At 41.0% G+C, this 18,344-nt stretch overlaps 1 protein-coding gene across 1 annotated transcript; it reads right to left on the bottom strand.

The window, feature by feature from the left end:
• Positions 1 to 2,671: 2,671 nt before the first annotated feature.
• nus1 (NUS1 dehydrodolichyl diphosphate synthase subunit) lies at positions 2,672 to 12,170 on the bottom strand. The gene is made up of 5 exons (XM_069514838.1): positions 10,869 to 12,170; positions 9,698 to 9,829; positions 5,619 to 5,771; positions 3,708 to 3,807; positions 2,672 to 3,447 (listed from the first exon to the last, which is right to left on the bottom strand). Exons 1-5 carry the CDS (start codon positions 11,266 to 11,268, stop codon positions 3,357 to 3,359), a joined length of 876 nt encoding a protein of 291 aa, XP_069370939.1. The 5' UTR covers positions 11,269 to 12,170; the 3' UTR covers positions 2,672 to 3,356.
• Between the last annotated feature and the right edge of the window lie 6,174 nt (positions 12,171 to 18,344).

The raw sequence follows: 18,344 nt of genomic DNA, 5'->3' as shown, positions 1-18,344 counted from the left end.
AGTCCTGGACTCCTTGGGGTAATTGTCTGGTTCATTTGGTTTTGAACAGGGTCACAGTATTCCTCCCACGCCCCACCCATTCAACGTGTCCTCCTAAATGTAATTATGTATTTTTGAATGTAATGTTTTATTGAGAGAGTAGATTGTGACAGTATGTATTTGTTTCAGAGTGTAGGACTGTTTTTATCTAAAGGATGCTGATTACATTCGTCAGCACAGTGTACCAGTTTGAATCTGGCTTCTGTGGTGACATCCCCAGACTGTGCACCAGCAGCCATGTGTTTAAACAACAACCAGAAATGATGTGCCAGAGCTGAGCAGGCCACAGCAACTATGGGAGAAACACCAGAGGCTCTGCAGATGAAGAAGAAACGTAGAGTGGGAAACAAAGAGATTGCTGCTGCTGAGGCTCTTCCTCACTGCAGAGCAGAGCGCTGACTGGAGAGAAGAACTATAGGACAGATCTGATGCTTCACTAATACATTTTCTCTGCTCAACCATTACTTATTGTCTTGGAACTGTGGAAGTTCCTTCGACAGTGTTTGTGTCGATATACTGCCAGAAAAGGGAGACAGAAGATAAACTGCAAGTTTAACTCATCAGCCAATACCATTTTATTCCAACACTCATGCAGACCCTCTGAAACCACCATTAACTGCTCCTGATACTGAGGAATCTGATACTGAGGATACTGTAGGAATCATTTATTGTTAAAAGTATTCTGTGGTGTGAAGTGAAAGCTGTCAGCAGAGAGTAACTGTCATCTCACAGCAGGGATCCACTGACCACTCAATCAATGTGTCTTTCTTGAAATGTGTCATCTCTCACACAGTTAGTCATTTTTTGTCCCTGGGCAAGAGGGATTTTTCATGTCAGATTCATATCTAGAGAACAGAAAAGGACAAACAACCCACTGCTTTCCAAAAAACAAAGAATAAAAACTGACAAAAGGTAGGGAAAGGTTAAGGAAAGTAACAGAATCTTGTGTAGCACAAGTGCTCTGTCTATTTTTTCAAATTTCTTTAATCACCCTGCTTCAGATCTATTTTGGCGCAGACCTCAGGGACTTCTCATCCGCATGTTGAGTAACTTAACAAAATACAAGAGTTTGCACTCAGAGTCGCTCGTGTGTCATGTAACATTCTAACATTTATTTGACACTGATCCACCAAACAGCTCCATGTCCAGTGTGAATTCATCATCATCAGGGGTTACTGTTCTTATGCGAGCAGAGAACTTTGTTGCGCACTAGACCCAGACAGAGTGTCCATGAGGGTTACAGCAGCACAGTGCACCCTTTATGTCCATTGGTCTACAGGTTTGGTGTGATGGCTTCCTGCTTTTAACAGTTGGACAGAAAATACATGAGCACAGTGACATGATGATCTAGGGTATGAATAGAACTAATGCTTCTACAGACTGCCAGTCCTCAGACACACACACACAAACAACAACCTAAAACAATTTGCTGCTAAACAGTGTCTTGGTGGTAGCACATGGTTGTGAAGGTTGTTTATTTAGATAAGAGGTCAATTGCGTCCTCAGAGCAGCAGTGTTGGGACAGGGCTACTTTGCATGCTAATTTCAATAGAAGTGAATAATAGAGAGGACTAGAGGAAAAGTTTTCATTAGTGTTGTTTTCTACTGCTGCAGTAAAGGAATTAAAGTAGAGTAAGTAAAGAGTCGTCAATGATAATGTTAGCTTGTGGCAATAACAAAAACTAACATATGGCACCTTTAAATTTATTCTCTTGTATGTTATGATCTTTACAGCATCTCCACCATCACATTTTCTTTGACATCCAAAATGTGTTGTACTTTTCTGTTTAATTTTAAAGACCTGAGCCCCAATATTAAAAAACTCAAGTCTCCACACGGCACAGGACAAACTGGCTGCACTACAAGGAAAAAGCTTGGGTCATCTTTCAGAACTTTGAGCACGAGCATAAATAAAACATCATTTGTTGGCTTTCGACTGCATCTCATGGTCTTCCTCAGTGAATAGAGATTGCCCAGTTTTTTCATGATGACATCTTACAATTGTCACATGACTGATGTGACCTGACATTACTCCAAGGAAAACCCTTTTGTTTTATTGAGAGTAATGGTGATTGTATGAAGGATTATGACAGAGGAAGGTGATAATGTATATGCAGAACAGATGCGTTAATGTGACCTTGCAACAAGCAGTTTGCAACTTTTTTCCTAGCTGAGGCCAATTTTCTGTCGGGCAGCGTTATACTGACCTAGAGAATGTTTTGTCATTTGATTTTCTTGCCCGAGATTTGGCAAGTTTGCTGTTTGGTTGTTTAAGTCTTCCCACAGCTCTGCTGACAAACAAGTTATTAGAACTGCTAAAAATGTTTGTCAGAGTTGCAATACGACCCATACAGAGTATGAAAGCTTGCTCAAGGCAATTTGGATTTGACAAAATAATCTTGATTTAAGGTCAAATGAAAATTGATTTCATTTGACGTCTTCTCATGGTCTGTATTGCAGATGGAGATAATCAAGTTGTCAAATGTGATGAGTGATAATTCAGTAAAGGCAGATAAGTGAGGATTAGTAACTATTAGCAAGAGCTGATATTATAATGTAACGGAACAGTGCTTTAAAATGTGGAACTGTCGGCAGACACACACACACACACACACACACACGCACACACACAGACAGTGTTTTTCTTTATTTCAGAGCTGGTCAGTCAAACAAACCTCTGGATGTGTCTGAAGCAACACTGCACATGATCACACAACCGTAAGCTGGAGGCCACAGGGACAAACACAGAGCCACATAATTTCTCATATTTACACAGTATTAACTCTGTCCCTAAAATCAGCCTCTGCTCAGCTCACATGGTGTTAGCAGTTGAGCCTCTCCCTAAAAATGCAGCTGTATTCCCCAGGATGCCTCACAAGGACGGACACAAAGCCTAGTTTCTTCTTTGTTGTCTGCTGAGTGAAGGCAAGTCATTTTCTGGATCTTCAGCAGTAAACAGCAGCTGGACACTGAACAGTGAAACAGTGAGCCAGAGGACAGAACAGGGTTTGTGGAACACAGAGTCTGTGCAGATATTCTTCTAATGTCAATGTCTCTCTTATGTCCCATTCTCTGTCAGTTTGGAGAACATGTTCCACAAGTCCTGTGAATGTAAGTTTATTATAAGACAAGAGCTGGTGGCAGGAAGTGAGCTGGCTGACTCTCCCGACTTCCTTGTTTTAGAGCCATCTAAGTCTGTTAGAGATCCAGGAGATGGACAGAGTTGGGGAGAGGAGCAGTGAGGGACACAGCGAGCTGCGGATGATTCGCCACACTCTCCCCTGACTGTGTGTACCCCACACTGCCTGACCTGAGCGTCACTGTCCCAGCCGCTGCTGACAATCGCCGTACCGCTGCAGGGCACCCAACAAGTCCTCGTAGGACACATTTCTGTGAGAGGGCAGGGAGCTGAGGACACAGAGAAGAACGCACACATCAAACACAAGCCACCACATTCAGAAAGAAAAACACACATGCGCTGCATGTCCAACAGCGCCATCTACTGTTTAATGTTGGTTTTATCCTCATTTCTCTTTGTAGTATTTAAACTGCAGGTTCATATCTGAAGCTGAATCTTCTGCTTGTTTAGCAACATTAAGCTACATTATCAAACCTCAGTGCCTCAGTCACTGATTTAGTATGTGACACTGAAACAGACAGTAACTCACATGAATTCAGTCAGTCTGATGTGCCAGGGGAGGAAGCCCAGTGTGCTGTTCACTGGACCGAACTTCACCACCAGCTCAGGTTCTGGAATATTCTTTGACTCTGAAAAAAGCACAGACAGGCAGTTTGTCAGCACAGTCATGGGATCATTCACTCAACAGGACAAACCTCTGACATCCTCCTCTGGAGCCACGTTCATGCATGGATCACAGCTGACATATAGACTCAAAACATGAGCCATAATTTCACTGTGTATTCTAAACAACAAACTACCTTGGTGACGGGTTTGATATTGACCAGATGTGCTCACATGTTAGCTACATTACTGCTATGTATCTCGCCGTCTCCATCTTTCTCAAAGAGATACCTGACCTGAAGAATACACAGTAGCCTGTACAGAAACAAGATCTGCTGATGCCATATATCCATGCCACCAAGTGTATATGAAGACGACATGACAGCTCCCAAAGTGAAGCCACACTCAACTCACCCCCTGGTGGCTGGCTGCAGTACAGGTCATAAACCCTGCCCCCTCTATGTTTGCAGAGGGGATGCTGACGAAACTAAAAAAAACATATTTTTTGTTCCACAGATGGTTTCTGTCATTTTAGGTGGCTTATGACTAGGTATGTATCATGTGTCTGATAAATTGGTTTTTAATTTGTTATTTGATGATATTAAAATGGATTGAGAGCTGAGACTTGCTGATTGGTGGTGTGCGTGTATTGGTGGGAGCTCAAAACCGTGAGTCCAAACCATAATCAATAATAGGCAGACTCTGGCTCCAAATGATGTGAGGACAACATGGCAGCAACTGTAACATAGTGACCAACACTCTTTATAAAACACAACTCTGAGGGATATGTACAGTATATAGTATTGTGACTTAGATACAGATGCAGTGGTTAGCACTGCAGCTGCTGAGTTTGAATGTTTTTACGTTGCAGGTTTCCTGAAAATAGACTTTATGTAAAACCACTATATTTGGGAACACAAATGTTTATGGTCAGTCAAAAACAGTACTTTGCTGTACAACATTAATTTCTATTTAAAATTATTCAGCTTTTAACAGGCCACAAAATGTCTTTGCTCACCTCATTTCCAGTTTTTTGCCTGAACATATCCTTTCTGACACAAAGAAAGAAAAGCTGCTGCTCATGCTGCACCTCCTGTGTGAGCTGTTTGCTCTCTTCCCTCTGGACACATTAAAGCAGCTGTGATGCTGCAGTGGGTTCTCCACCAAGGATTATTGGAACTTCATTTCTTGCCTTGTGAAATGTCTGTGGCACATGCAGAAGGGCTGGGACAATAGATATTCTCCTGATTTGATACATACTGTGATTCTTCAGTATTGTGATTCAGAAAAAAGATTTATTGTGGTTGTCGTTTGCTCGACAATTTTTTTTATCATTCACTTCTAAAGAGTGTATATTATGGATGTTGTCGTAGTCACCAGTGTTACACAAGGTTCAGGAAAGTACAGATTACATAACTTACTAACTATTTGGTGGATTTCTGTGTATGTGAAAGGAGCAGAAGTGAGTGAGTGATGGTGATGCAGAGACAGCAAGTGCAGTGCACAATACTAAGTTGGAGATCTAAAATGTTAGAATGAGAAGTGGAACTCGAAAGTGAGAGTAAGGCTGCCGGCAGTGAAACCAGAGTAAGCTCTCTACAGATCCTGAGACAAAGCACATCTGTGTTTGTGAAATGTCTGTGGTAACATTGCCATCTGTTGGATCAAAGCGGTAACTTCTTTCTACTTAAACCAATAGGAGGGGCTTGAAGCATCTTTCATTAAATTATATTGATCCATGAAGAAACAAAATGAATAAATAATAGTATAGAAAAGTGATGATCCTGTAGTGTAACAAGTTCCCCCACCTCTAATAAGTGCAATAAGTAAGTGGTACCTCTGAGCATCGTGTCCAACATGGTGACACTGATGTCTCTGGAGCTCCTCTCTTTGTTCTCCACAGAGCGGCAGAGCTGCTGCGCTACCTGGACGATGCTCTGCTTCCCGTCCTCTGGAGACAACACCTTCACAGTAGGCCTGCAGGACACAACTGACACACACACAAAACACATGATTATCTTTAACTGGCCATGACTGAACACTTGAACATGATGCAACTTCAAATAGGGATGGTTAAAATGTCCTGGTTCTGCATGTTGAAAGTGGGGTTACGTCCAAACTAATTTTATATTTTTAATTCAAATTCAAAAAGTATTTTTGCTCCCTATCAGAAATAAGAGATTATATTCAGCTTAGGGTAAATGCCTGTCCATACTTTTACCATTCATTCTACTCTGTCTGGAACATGTCATGAGAATCAAACGTCTGTTCTGTTATTTATGTTTATGTGGGTGTGTCCAGGTGCAACTATGAGGTTGTGTCACTTAAATGTTGCTGCTGCAATGAATTGTGGGGCGATGTTTCCTACGCTAAAGGAGATAAGTAAGGAAACATTTAAGGTCCTTTCCTAATCATTTATAGAATTTGAACAGCTCTTATTATGGTGGGTGATGAAATACTTCTCTGTTTTGTGATTGGAAACATAAAACTGGCAGTGTCTCAGTACTAAAGACTTTTTATGGCAGGACAGTGGGTGACAATTTTCCTATCAGCCCTAAATGTTCTGCCTGCAAATCTAACAACTGGATAGCATCCTGACACTCGGTAGAATTATTTACATCACTTTACTTTTAGAACACTCAGTCTATTGTTTTTATGAATGCTTCTAAAACATGTTTCACTTTGTCACTATGGTGGATTGAAAAAAGTGGTTGAAGCGGTAAGCAAAGTGGAGGGCGATGAGTGTTATGGGGAGGATCATCTTAAGGTCTTTATTATGGTTCTTTTTAAGGTCTTGGCTTCCTATGTAAAGTGCTTTGAGATAATGTATATTATGATTTGGCGCTATACAAATAAAATTGAATTGAACTTCCCGCAGGACCACACTCAAACTGTGAGTGCTGAGTCAAAAGATTCAAACAGCACATGGCAGACTTCTAAGACACCAGGATAATGGTGGATTTGTGAAAGGGGACCCAAGATAGGCAGTCACATGAATAACCTGGTCATCAGGTCTTCATCAGGCCTGCACATTGTTAACATAGGTGTACCCTGTCGGCTCCAAATTTACATAATGACAAATATAATTTTCAAGAGCAAGAGAGACAGAGTGTGCGTGTGTGAATATGTGTGTGTGTTATTGGTTTGTATCTCTACTTTAAATTATTCAATCAGGACTTTTAAACTTGATTCTGTAAATAAAACTGAGTGCACTATCCTGGCAAACATTAAACTGCATTTCTACACAGCCCTCTGGATTAGGTGGGGCTATCCCACGCAAAGAAACTCTACGTCAAAGAGTCGACATATGCCTATAGGCACAGACACGGCAAAGATCTACATGAGTAGCAGAGAGCAAACTGGCTCCACCTGCTCCACAGCTTCCTCAGTACAGTCATAACCAACATGGAAACTAAGTTCCATGTGATGGGTTCATGAGACGACAAGAAGCTGACAAAAGACCAATCATTGTATAAGGTTGAGGCATTTAAATACCAACAGGCATTGGATGGACAAGTGAGAACCTGACTTAGACAGAAACTCATAATCTAAGTGTAGTGTGGTACGAGAGGAAGCTGCACTTTTCTTCAAGTACTCGCTACAATAATGGAGAAAATTCAGGACTTTGAGAATCCATTGTAAAACGGAGAGTCAGTTGTGTGTGTCACAAAAAACCAGACAGTCCCTGGCCTCGCTTCCAGCTCATTTTGATTTGCTGCTCTCTTCTCCCCAAACACACATGACAGCTGTGTCTCAGCTGTCATGACAGCTCGCATGTGTCTGTTGTTCACACACCGGAAATGTGTCTGCTGTGGAGCTGCTGCTACCAGCGCTATGTGGGGTTTGCCCTTTGCAAATAGCCATAAATAATAGATATTTTTTTATGATGTCATTATAAATGTCATCTACGTTCTGGTGTGGCAGAGAAGTGGTTGAGAAGCATTTGATCAATCACAATTATTTGGAAGACTATAACAAAGTGATTCAATATAAAAACAGATGTTCCTCTTCACTTCTTCCTGTCTCAGTTTAAAATCAATGTCCAGTGGAGGTTTCGTGTTTCTGTTCTACAGGTTTCCAGAAACTTTAGATGTGTCTGCGTTCAGTCTCTGCTGAAGAGCAGTGCAGTTGTCTTGCCATTGTGGCATGCTTTGCAATTATTTTCCACTTCTCAATGGCTTTCTAAATTCTAGACTCTCTAGAAGAGTAATGCTGCTCACACACGTGAGACGGGCCTGCACGGGCAGTGTGGCTGCTCTAAGATGATGGGCGCCGAAATGAAAAGCAAGACTTTCCGCTCACACATCCAGTGCAGCCTGGGCACAGGTCCAACATAACGGAGGGTGAAATAAAATACCAGCTGCATGGTCCATTTATTTAGCCGATACGTCCAGAGTCCAGTTTATTCACGGTTAATGAGACTCACTAATATCAGATGGAAAATGATGTGATTTGAAGATTTTGTGTGTTCAAAGATCTCTCAAACTCTAATACAACTACCTTGATGAATAACTGATACGTAATACTGACAGACAACTTTTTGGGGCTTTTACATGAGACAGAAACGTGTGTATGTGGGTTTCTGTGGGCTAGCTGGCAGTGTCAGTTTCTGTCTTTTGTGTTCTGGAAAATGAGTGTAACAGCAGAGGAGTGCAGTGTCTTGGACTCCTGTCTTGGTTTTCATCCCACAGAAAGACAATAGAAAGGGGAAATTCTGAGCAGTGAGCCTGTAGTGTATGAATACAACCTTTATGTTTTCCATCATATACTTTTCATTAAAGTATTTCCTTTCCACTCAATATTTTGGTTAGAGATGATTTGAGCAGATCTGAAAACATTTAATCCAAAATATTTTGAGGGGCTGTTGTCAAGGAGAAGGATATACAATACGATGTACTTTATTGTCCCCTTAGGGACATTTGTTTTGGGCTCAAATGCTGTGGACCTATTCTTCCATATTTACAAAACAAGTTCCATAGCAGCACCAACTGTGTCAATCACAACATTAAAATGCTCATTAAAATGTTTTTATAAATAAAATATTGCACACACCCGAGTATTGCACGTAGCACATATTGCACAATCCCACAATAAAACCCCATAAAACTATTGCACAATTTTTAAAACAATTGAGTTTACAGTGGGGGACTCTGTAGGGCAAGAGCTGATATTCTTAATGGAAGATATGTGATGGGTCAGTCACTATCCACTGAGTCTGCCTAAGTACAGACCTCTCATATATTGATTGAAGGGACTGGTAGTCATTCCTACCCATCACCTTCATGGCGGTGTGTACCAGGCAAGCACGCTTAGTTTTTAGAAGTCTGTGTTACTCGAAAGCTAGTGAAATAGTAGACACCCCTGTCGCTCAGAATATGGTCAGAAAACCTCAGTATGACACTCCAGCTTTGTGAAACAATTGTGAAATAACAGTAAGGATGAGGTGTGTTGCATCATACCGACAGTATCAGTTGTGCTCCCTGTTCACAGCTTCACTGTACTAACAGGGTAGTGTTACTCTATTTATAACAGTGTAATGTAAAGCAGTGAAACTGATGTTTTGTTTTGAATCTTCTTGAGTCATTTTTAATATAGGAGTACAATGTTTTGTATGATGTATGATCTTTTCTTTCATTCAGCTGCAGACTGTTACTTTCCCTGTCTGTAGTCTTTTCCCACACAGAAGCGGATTTGGAAAAAAGCTGATTAGAAACTGGGTTAAGTGTTGAAGGAAGAATCTACATTTACCAGAAGAAACCAAGCTGGGATAATCAGGTTTCCTTAATCCCCTACCCTGACTTCAGAAACCAGGTTTGTCCTTTACATTACATTTAAGAAATCAGGTTACTGAAGATGACTGTAGGCTGTTTATAACATCACACTGACTGAAATAACAAAAGAGCTGGAAGGACTTACCATGATGTTGGTGTTTGTCAGTACCATTGCTCAGGAACTCTAAATTGTATTTGGATCCATCTCCACCCAGAAAATCCTGCTGTTTCCTCACAATCTCCTCCAGCAGACGAGAATTATTCTTTCGGAGAATACCTAAGGGAGACATCAGCGAGGGTGATGGGCATTTCATTCAATTGACAATCCAGAAAAATGTTTAAGCAATAGAAGAAAGCGGCAAAGGCCACAAGCCCAAGATAAACCATAACAGATGTACTCTGTCGCTGTTTCTTGGAATGATTACATTCAGGAGGGGGGGAAAAAAAAGGATGTGTTCGTCTGCTCATCCACAATCAGAAAGAAAAAAAGATAAGCCGGCTCTCAGAGCTTGCTGTGAGAGTATCAGTCTACTTTTATAGTTGTTTTCCCCATTCAATATGATCATTATCTACAACTAAAGCCACACAGCCTTGTAATGTCAGTCAGATAATAAAGGGCAGCTGTATCAGGTGGGAGGAGGTTGCTGTTGGAATATACCAGTCGATTCAAATCAAAGTGTTTGTGCCCTTATGATCCCTAATGCAAACAAGTGTTGTGTCCTAAACTGAGGTCGTGCACATGTGGAGGTTTTTAACTACCTGCCAACATTGTATAGATCTCTATCATTAGAAGCATGCACAGAACATGACCATAATCTCTGTGTTGGTGTACTGAGACATATCATCTGAAACAAACTAACATAACCTCCACAGTCACATGTCATTACTGAAATAAACCAGGGGGGGGGGAGTGGGTGAATCATGTCTCTAGTGGAAGGGAGGATCATTTTTCAAGTTGTATAAACCACGTCAGATGGGCCTTGGAAATCAAATAAACTTATCTTAAACTAACAAACACACAAAGGTGGTAGGAAATAATGTGATGAGACAACAACAGTGTAGATTAGATAGTCTTGTTGTGAGATTACTGTGCAGGTGCACTGAACTGCAAATGTGCACAGGGGATTAGAACACGAGGAGCAGCTTCAATATACTGGGAGTGATCATAACTATTAATTAGTTTGGATCAGTCGAACATAAATACAGCAGTGGAATCTCACTGGTTTGAACGTGTTGAGTAGTTAGCAGCAATAACAACATACGAGTTGAGTAAACCTGAGTCAGTGACACCGAACGTAGGCAGCAAAGATATTTACCGTGATTGTCATAGACGCTGACATAAGAAATACCGACAGCCATACACCACACCACCAGGCTAGCTATGTCCGTGTAGCTGGGCTCCTCTTCGGCTACCAGCAGGCCGATGTGGACCGGCAGCTTCTCTAGGGACCTGCCATCGGACAGACACCGTGACCGGCGACTGGCAGCGTAGTTTCCAGTTACCGGGTTAGCGTTAGCACCGGGGTTGCGATTCAACTTCTTCTGGTGGTCGGGGAACCCAGCCAGGGCCACCGGCAGCAGCAGCGCGGTCATAGCCCGCTCCCAGAGTCGGCCCTTCCAGCCCCGAAGCCGGACCCGGAGCCAGGAGACGAGGGCTCTGTTGACGTGGACCAGCACCAGCAAGAACCGCCACAACAGGCCGTACAGCAGCGCCATTAGCGTCTCTGTTGCTTCGGGGTGAAGTCTGACTTGACAGCGATCAAATGTGCAGCATGGGCGCTCTGCCTGCCTGTTACATCTGACTCAGCGGCGGCAGATGTTCGCTCCGCCTTCCGCCATCTTCCCTTCGCCTTAGCAACCCCTGACCTGTGAACCCCCACAGCGTGACACGTAGCTCGCTGATTGGACAGGAGCGCAGTGACGTTTTCTTCTTCTTCGGAAGATCGGGTGTGTAACCGGCGAAATGCTGCCCTCTACAGTTTGTTATGCAAGGTTCAGTTATTTCTCTTGTAGAATTACAAGAAATAATGAATCCTTTCACTTCCATCACTTTAGGATTCACTTAGTTATTGGAACTCACTATCTTCCAGTGGAATACTAGAGGACTCATAGCAAATGGACAGATATTTAAAGGTCCAGTGTGTAAGATTAAGGTGAAAGGGAACTATTGGCAGACATTTAATGTAGAATAATCCTCATGATGTTTTCACTAGTATGTTTCATCTAAATTGGACAAATTTTATTTTTCTTTACCCAAGAAAAGGCAATTTATATTTAAATACTTTATATTTACATGGTAGGGGGGGTCCTCTTTACGAGTCCAGACTGAACAAACTAAACACCTTTTGAGTTTTTATGACAACTAGGTCTACCACAGGTTCTTTTTCATGTTTGGAAGGAGAGGGTGAGGGTTGTTCAGCTGCAACATGCAACTTCAACACTAGATATCACAAAATTCTACACACTGTAACTTTAAGAAAGTTATAAAGGATGTTAAGGACAAACCAGATGTAATGGTTGGATGATTAATGTTCTGGCAGGATATAGCTCAGTCAGACATGATACTATATCAAATAATCAAGTGGCTGATTGCATCACATTCATTAAAGAAAATCTAGCATTCAGAAGAATGAATCTTCTGTTGGACATGAATGTAGTTGTTGAGGTATTAAGAGCATAAGATTCCATCAAAATAGTTGATTTCTACAACCCATGTCAGGCCCTAACAGGAGTAGTGTTTCAGGAGATATTGGGACAGGAATGTTTGTGTGGTGACTTTTATGCACTCAACAGTCTATGGGGCAGTGATCATACTGATAATAATGGTACAGTGGTTGAAGAAATGTAAAATACAAGGACTCTTATAAACAATGGTAAGGGTACAAGATTAGATAGATAGAAACAAGAGGTCATGTGTTGATTTAACCATAGTTTCTGCAAATATAGCTGGCCTATGTGAATAGACAATATGCAATAATAACATATAGTGATAATTTTCCCATCATGTGTCCTTAAAATACTGATAAATATACTCATGAAAGTGTTCCTATATAGGTGGTGCTTTAATAAGGCTCAATGGACAAGTTTAAAGAGTGCTGCTGGGAATTAACTAACAACATTAAAATGGATGGCTCTGTAGATCAAATCAAATCAAATATACTTTATTGTCCCATGGGGAAATCATTATTGAGCCAAAGTGTTACAGCAGCTGCAGAACAGTACATTGTACATCAAAAAGATAACAATAAAAAAAAACAGTACACAAGGAAATATCACGTGAGACCCTGAATATTGAATGCACTAATGAAGTTACAAACATAATGATTGAAGCTGCCTCTATACCTAAAACTGTCATAATAGGAAATAAGAGAATTGTGCCTTTGTGGAATGATGAACGTTGTTTGACCATTAAAGAAAGAAAGTAATCTCTCCGAAACTTCAGAATTGAACTTAAACAGTTTAATGGAATACAACAAAAAAGGGCAAAAGCATGTCAAATTAATAAAAAATGAAAATACACTTACTTGCTGAGGAGACCTTATTTCAATGACAGATGTGGACAAAACAAATCTTATGGGAAGAATGGTGCATGATAAAAAGCAGGAATTCAGTTCAACCATGGACATGGAATTTACCTGGAGGAAAATGAGAAGGCCACTAGAGGGCAGCAGGAATACTGCTCTGGGACAAGATCAGTTATGCTACATTATTTCCTATGATTATTTCCTAAGAAATGCCAGAGGACACAGCAGACATAGTGCTGAAACTTTTCAATAGGATATGGACAGAAGGAGCACTACTGAGGATGGCATTCATTTTACCTTTTATAGATAAACCAAGAAATGTTTTGTCTCATACTGAAAATTACAGATCAATTGCATTAACCTCCTGTTTTCAGATTATCATACTTTCTAACTAAGAAGTGATGACTATAGTTTTCTTTGATTCAGAAAAACGTTACGATTTTATGTGGAGAGAAGGAGGGTTATCATGGACTTTCTGTAAAATGTATATTTAAACCTATTGGCCCATCTTCCCACATTTTACATAAAGGTAATACTTTTGTGGTACTATTTTTATATAATGAAACCCTTAAACCAAATGTTTGCAACGGAAATGATGAACATCACAGTGCTGTGACTTAAGTAAAATTGTGTGTGTGTTAAGCTAAGACAGAATCCAGGGGTAGAAAAATCAGTGAAATAACATTGTGCAAGTGTTACACCTCCTCGCTCCCTGTCTTTTTCCCTCTCCATCTCTCTCACACACTTGCACATCACCATCAGCAATTCAACCACACACACACACAGATAACCAGTCAGTATCTAGTACAACCACCATTTGCCTCACGCAGTGCGACACATCTCATTCCCATAGAGTTGATCAGTTTATTGTGACAATTGTAATGATAGAGGTATTGCCAATAATAGTAGTATACGTGAGTATGAATATTGTAAATCTAAGTAATCTAGTTGCAATCATAATCCATGATCAACTGCTACCACGATAACTTTTCAGTCAAATCTAACTGTAAAAGTAACTTCACCTTTTCTATTTACGTGTCAAAGGCAGAATAAAAGATACTTTCCTGCAATGAAGCATGAATGAAGTGTTACTCATAGTAACCAGTATCCTATCCTCTCTCACATCTGTAACTTTGGTTTATGTTTCATGTCTCTTTAAACCCTGAGGTCGAGTTATCCTGCCTTCTTTGTTTCCATTCAGACAGATGAGGCCCAGGTGAGTGCAGGGACACTGCTCTCATCTTGTAATCTATCAGCAAACAGTATGTGAGTGGATCAGTTTACCTGCTGAAAATAGGAGTTCTTTAACATGTGTTGCCCAGATATGGTGGAGGGTGGGAACATGTGCATCTAGGTAACCGAAGAATCCTTCTATGTTGACTGCACTGGTGTAATGAGCAGAGAATTTAAAACTCATTCACATCATGGGGACAGTTTTGACTAAACACCTTTTGAATTTTTATGACAACTGAAGGTTTACTACAGGTTCTTTTTCATTTTTGGAAGGGGAGGATGAGGTGAAGGATATTCAGCTGCATCATGCAATTCCAACACTAGATATCAGTAAATTCTACACACTGTACCTTTAAATATATAACCAATTATTTATTATTATTTATTAAGGTAAAAATTATTGCCTGTTTTCCACCACTCTACATTTGGCAGCATTCATCCTTCCCTTATCTCTGACCAGTCTCCCTGATCCTACTATCTGCTCTAAAGACCTGATTGAGGGTGTGCTGCTAAAAACTGTAGCCCCTCTGATCTTTGCCTCACTGTTATCACACAGATCTAAAGAGTTAATTGGAATGCTTTGCTTAGTGTTTGTCCTGACAAGCAGTGTGAACTGTGAAACTGGTGTGTGTCAAACTATGGCGTATGGTCTGTAAATGATTTGTATTTATAGAGAGCTCTTCTTTGTGCTGCACTTTTTTGTATGAGAATAGCACAAGGATTAAGGGATCAATATCCTGTCCAAGGACACTTCAACATGTGAAAGGGGAAGACTGGGATCGAACCAACGACCTTCTGATTAGATGACATTTTGCTAAACCTGGACAACGTTGGATTGTTTTGGTTTGTTCTGCAGATTTTATACAGAGCTTGAAGACCACTCAAATCACTTTACACTTCAGTTTTGCCCTTACCCATTCACACACAGTTGTTGGGACATGGCTTGAGGAGTCAAAGCAAAGCTGGGCCTTCCTATAAGCTCACTGTGTAGAGCCTCCACAAATAAACCAAGGCCCTGTCCATGTCAGTGACTCAATGTGTTGACCGCTTTGATAAAAAGATAAAGACGAACTTTCCTTCAGGGTACAAGAAGATGTAAAAACTCCACGAGAATGAATCGCGATCACAGCAGCCATGTAAACTTGTGTTCACTGTGAGTTTATTGTCAGCAAAGAACAGTAATTATAGGTTCATGTTCGCTTGCAGTAACCTACCTGGGGGCAAACAGCCAACATCAGATGCAAGCAGCTCAGACCCTAATGGAGCTGTTACTGTCCCACCCAGCTGGCTGCCCAGTCTTAAAGGGAATTTTCACAGAAAAAGAAAATGGACTCATCATCTAATCACCACTATGCCGATGGAGGGTTTGAGTCCACAAAACACTTTTGGAGTTTTCAGCCAAAATCCAAATCCAATACAATGAAGTAACTGGTGACCGATTCTTCAAACAAAAAAGCAATCAGAAGAAAAACATAAAACTGCTCCACACTGCTCCTGTGGTGTCATCTAAGTGTCCATAAGCCCCAACATTCAAATTCTCCAAATTCCATGTTTTTATCCTAAATGTCCTCTGTGATGCTCCTTGTTCACGCGGTAGCATTGCTGCATAGCTACATGATGTCATCGCGTCCCCCTTGGGCGAGATTATAGAGGCATGAGGATTCTACGAGTGGTCAAACCACAAAATTAATAGTTTAACATTATTCTAATTATTCTAATTTAATTAATGAAGATTATAGTTTTACTGAACTAGGTAACATTGTGTGAAACATTCAATGCAAAGGTATTCAATGTTTCACACGATGTTGCATTCTAGTTGGAGGACAACCACTCTACCCCTCAGCCACAGCTGCCCCAGCCACAGCCGGAAAGAGCACAATACACACAGCCATTTAATATATAGTAATTGGGGTTTAATTAATCTGTTGTTGAACTATAGTAATAAAGGTAATTGCCCATAATGCCTTGTTTGTAACATGCATTAATGAGTCAAATTGAGGTTTAGAGGAATTTGATGTAGGAGGTAAAGATATCCTCTGAATCTTCCAAAGATTGCTGTCCTGACAGGTTACATATAAAGTTTTTGTTATATAATTGGCTGTTTTACCCTGCATAGCATGTCCACCTGATGGAGTTTGGCCTTCTGTAGTGTTTTCCATAATCTTGAGGTGGTTGGTGTGGGATAAGGTGTCCGAAGGCTCTAGCTTGGAAAGCTGTGCACTTCAGTGAAGGATGTGCTGTTAAACTTTCTAAAATGCAAAAAGAAAATGCATGGTCGTTAGATCAGTAAAAGAGATAGTATAAATGTAATTTTAGGAATTTTCTACTTATGTTTGTGTTCAAACAGGCTCAAGGTATCTTGAGGGGATCTTTAAGTCTCATCTTAGTGAGAGCAAGTTGAGAAACAAGACTATTTATGTTGGTTCTGCAGTGATCTTTGAGTTGACTATGTGACTATTCAGTAGTCAGAGTCACAAAGTGGCTCATAGAAATCCTCTCTGTGGGCCTCAGACAATGGTTGAATCTAGTGAAATGGAAGTGATAACCAGACCATGTTTGGTTTGGTCTGAGGAACTCTGATGGGTGATAGTGTATTTGACTCTGTCTCTGTTTTTGTTCACTGTGCTTTCTCAGAAACGCATCCTTGGAAGAAGGCACAGATCCAGGCCTCCAGCCAATCAGGACCCGTATGAGATTTAAATACAATCTGACCAAATTCACAATCTGACAGAGCTGAACACACATTGCTGTGACTCACCTCACTGTGTACTACTACAAAAGTCTACAACTTTCATTTTTCAAGTGCAAATCACAAATCATTTACTGGGTTGGATTATTAAAGCAGTAGCGACATGTATGCTTTTCAACAGTGCAAACATAGTTAGAGATTCAGTTAATAAATCAAATGGTTTGGATTAGGATTGATAGACAGGAGCAAGCAGGTGACTGGGGACACTTTCAGCTGGATGTGGGAAATGGCATGGAGACTAGCATGTGTATGGCTGGTTATCAAAAGAGTGAGGCGGCACAAGGTCAGTCAAAGGAGAAAGCAACTGGATCCTGGGCACAGAAAAAGGCAGTTATAGATGCAAAACAACATAAACTAGATATTAGCGAGAAGGTCTGAGAGTGTCTACTTCTACTGAGTATAACTGAACATGAAGCAATGAGTGACTGGGGATCCGGATCCTTTTGCTGGAGAGGAGTGAACTTGATTGCTGTTTCAAGGAGCCGGGAACAAGTCCACACATAGCACACACACTCACATAGAGACAGACACAAGAGGAAGAGACAAAGGCAAGAACAGAGAAACACAGGGAGGAGTCACGGCCGGAGCCTGCTCCGAAGATGAATAAAGGACCTCTCATTTTCATGTTCTCCATGTTGCAACTCTGTGGAGCAGCTGATGACTAACTCCTTTCTCCACAAGAAAGAGGAGCCCTGTCCTGGGTCATAATAAGCTGCGGCAAAGATGACCTATTAAGAAATATACTAAAGAATATTGAATTGAATCACTGTTGTTGACACAGATGAAGGGAGGGGCAACTGAGAATTGTAAGAGGTATTGCAATAATAGTAGTTTACGTGTTAATATAAAAAGGACTCCTCTGCTGCCTGTGGTCCATCTCAAACTCAATCTTTGCTGATATGGCTGTGGGAGCTAAGACATTCCACCACCTCCCACCCTCGACCATGTTCAAACACAGAAACCTAAAAACGACTGCAAAACCAGACTCATCTCACTGACTAACCCTCACCAAGTGACTCCAACTATTTCTTCATCAATATCAACCTTCAGTCAGTCACTCCCTTGCTGCATATGACCTATCTATCTATCTTTCTCAGAGCTTCAAGCTTTTTTGTAAACACCCCTGCCTCCACCTTATTTTCATGCTGGATATGAGCTACACACAGTGCTGCATGCTATGCTAACCACGCTAGCCATGAGTAGTTTAAATGCATGTCCACTGAGAGTGTGCTGCGCTTATGAAAACACACATTGAGAGATTGGATCATTTCACACGTAGGCTCAGA

The sequence above is a fragment of the Paralichthys olivaceus genome, chromosome 19 (genome assembly GCF_024713975.1).
Source record: "Paralichthys olivaceus isolate ysfri-2021 chromosome 19, ASM2471397v2, whole genome shotgun sequence".
NCBI lineage: Eukaryota > Metazoa > Chordata > Actinopteri > Pleuronectiformes > Paralichthyidae > Paralichthys > Paralichthys olivaceus.
Note: the sequence above shows the minus strand (reverse complement) of the source record. Positions and strands in the feature narration are given on the sequence as shown.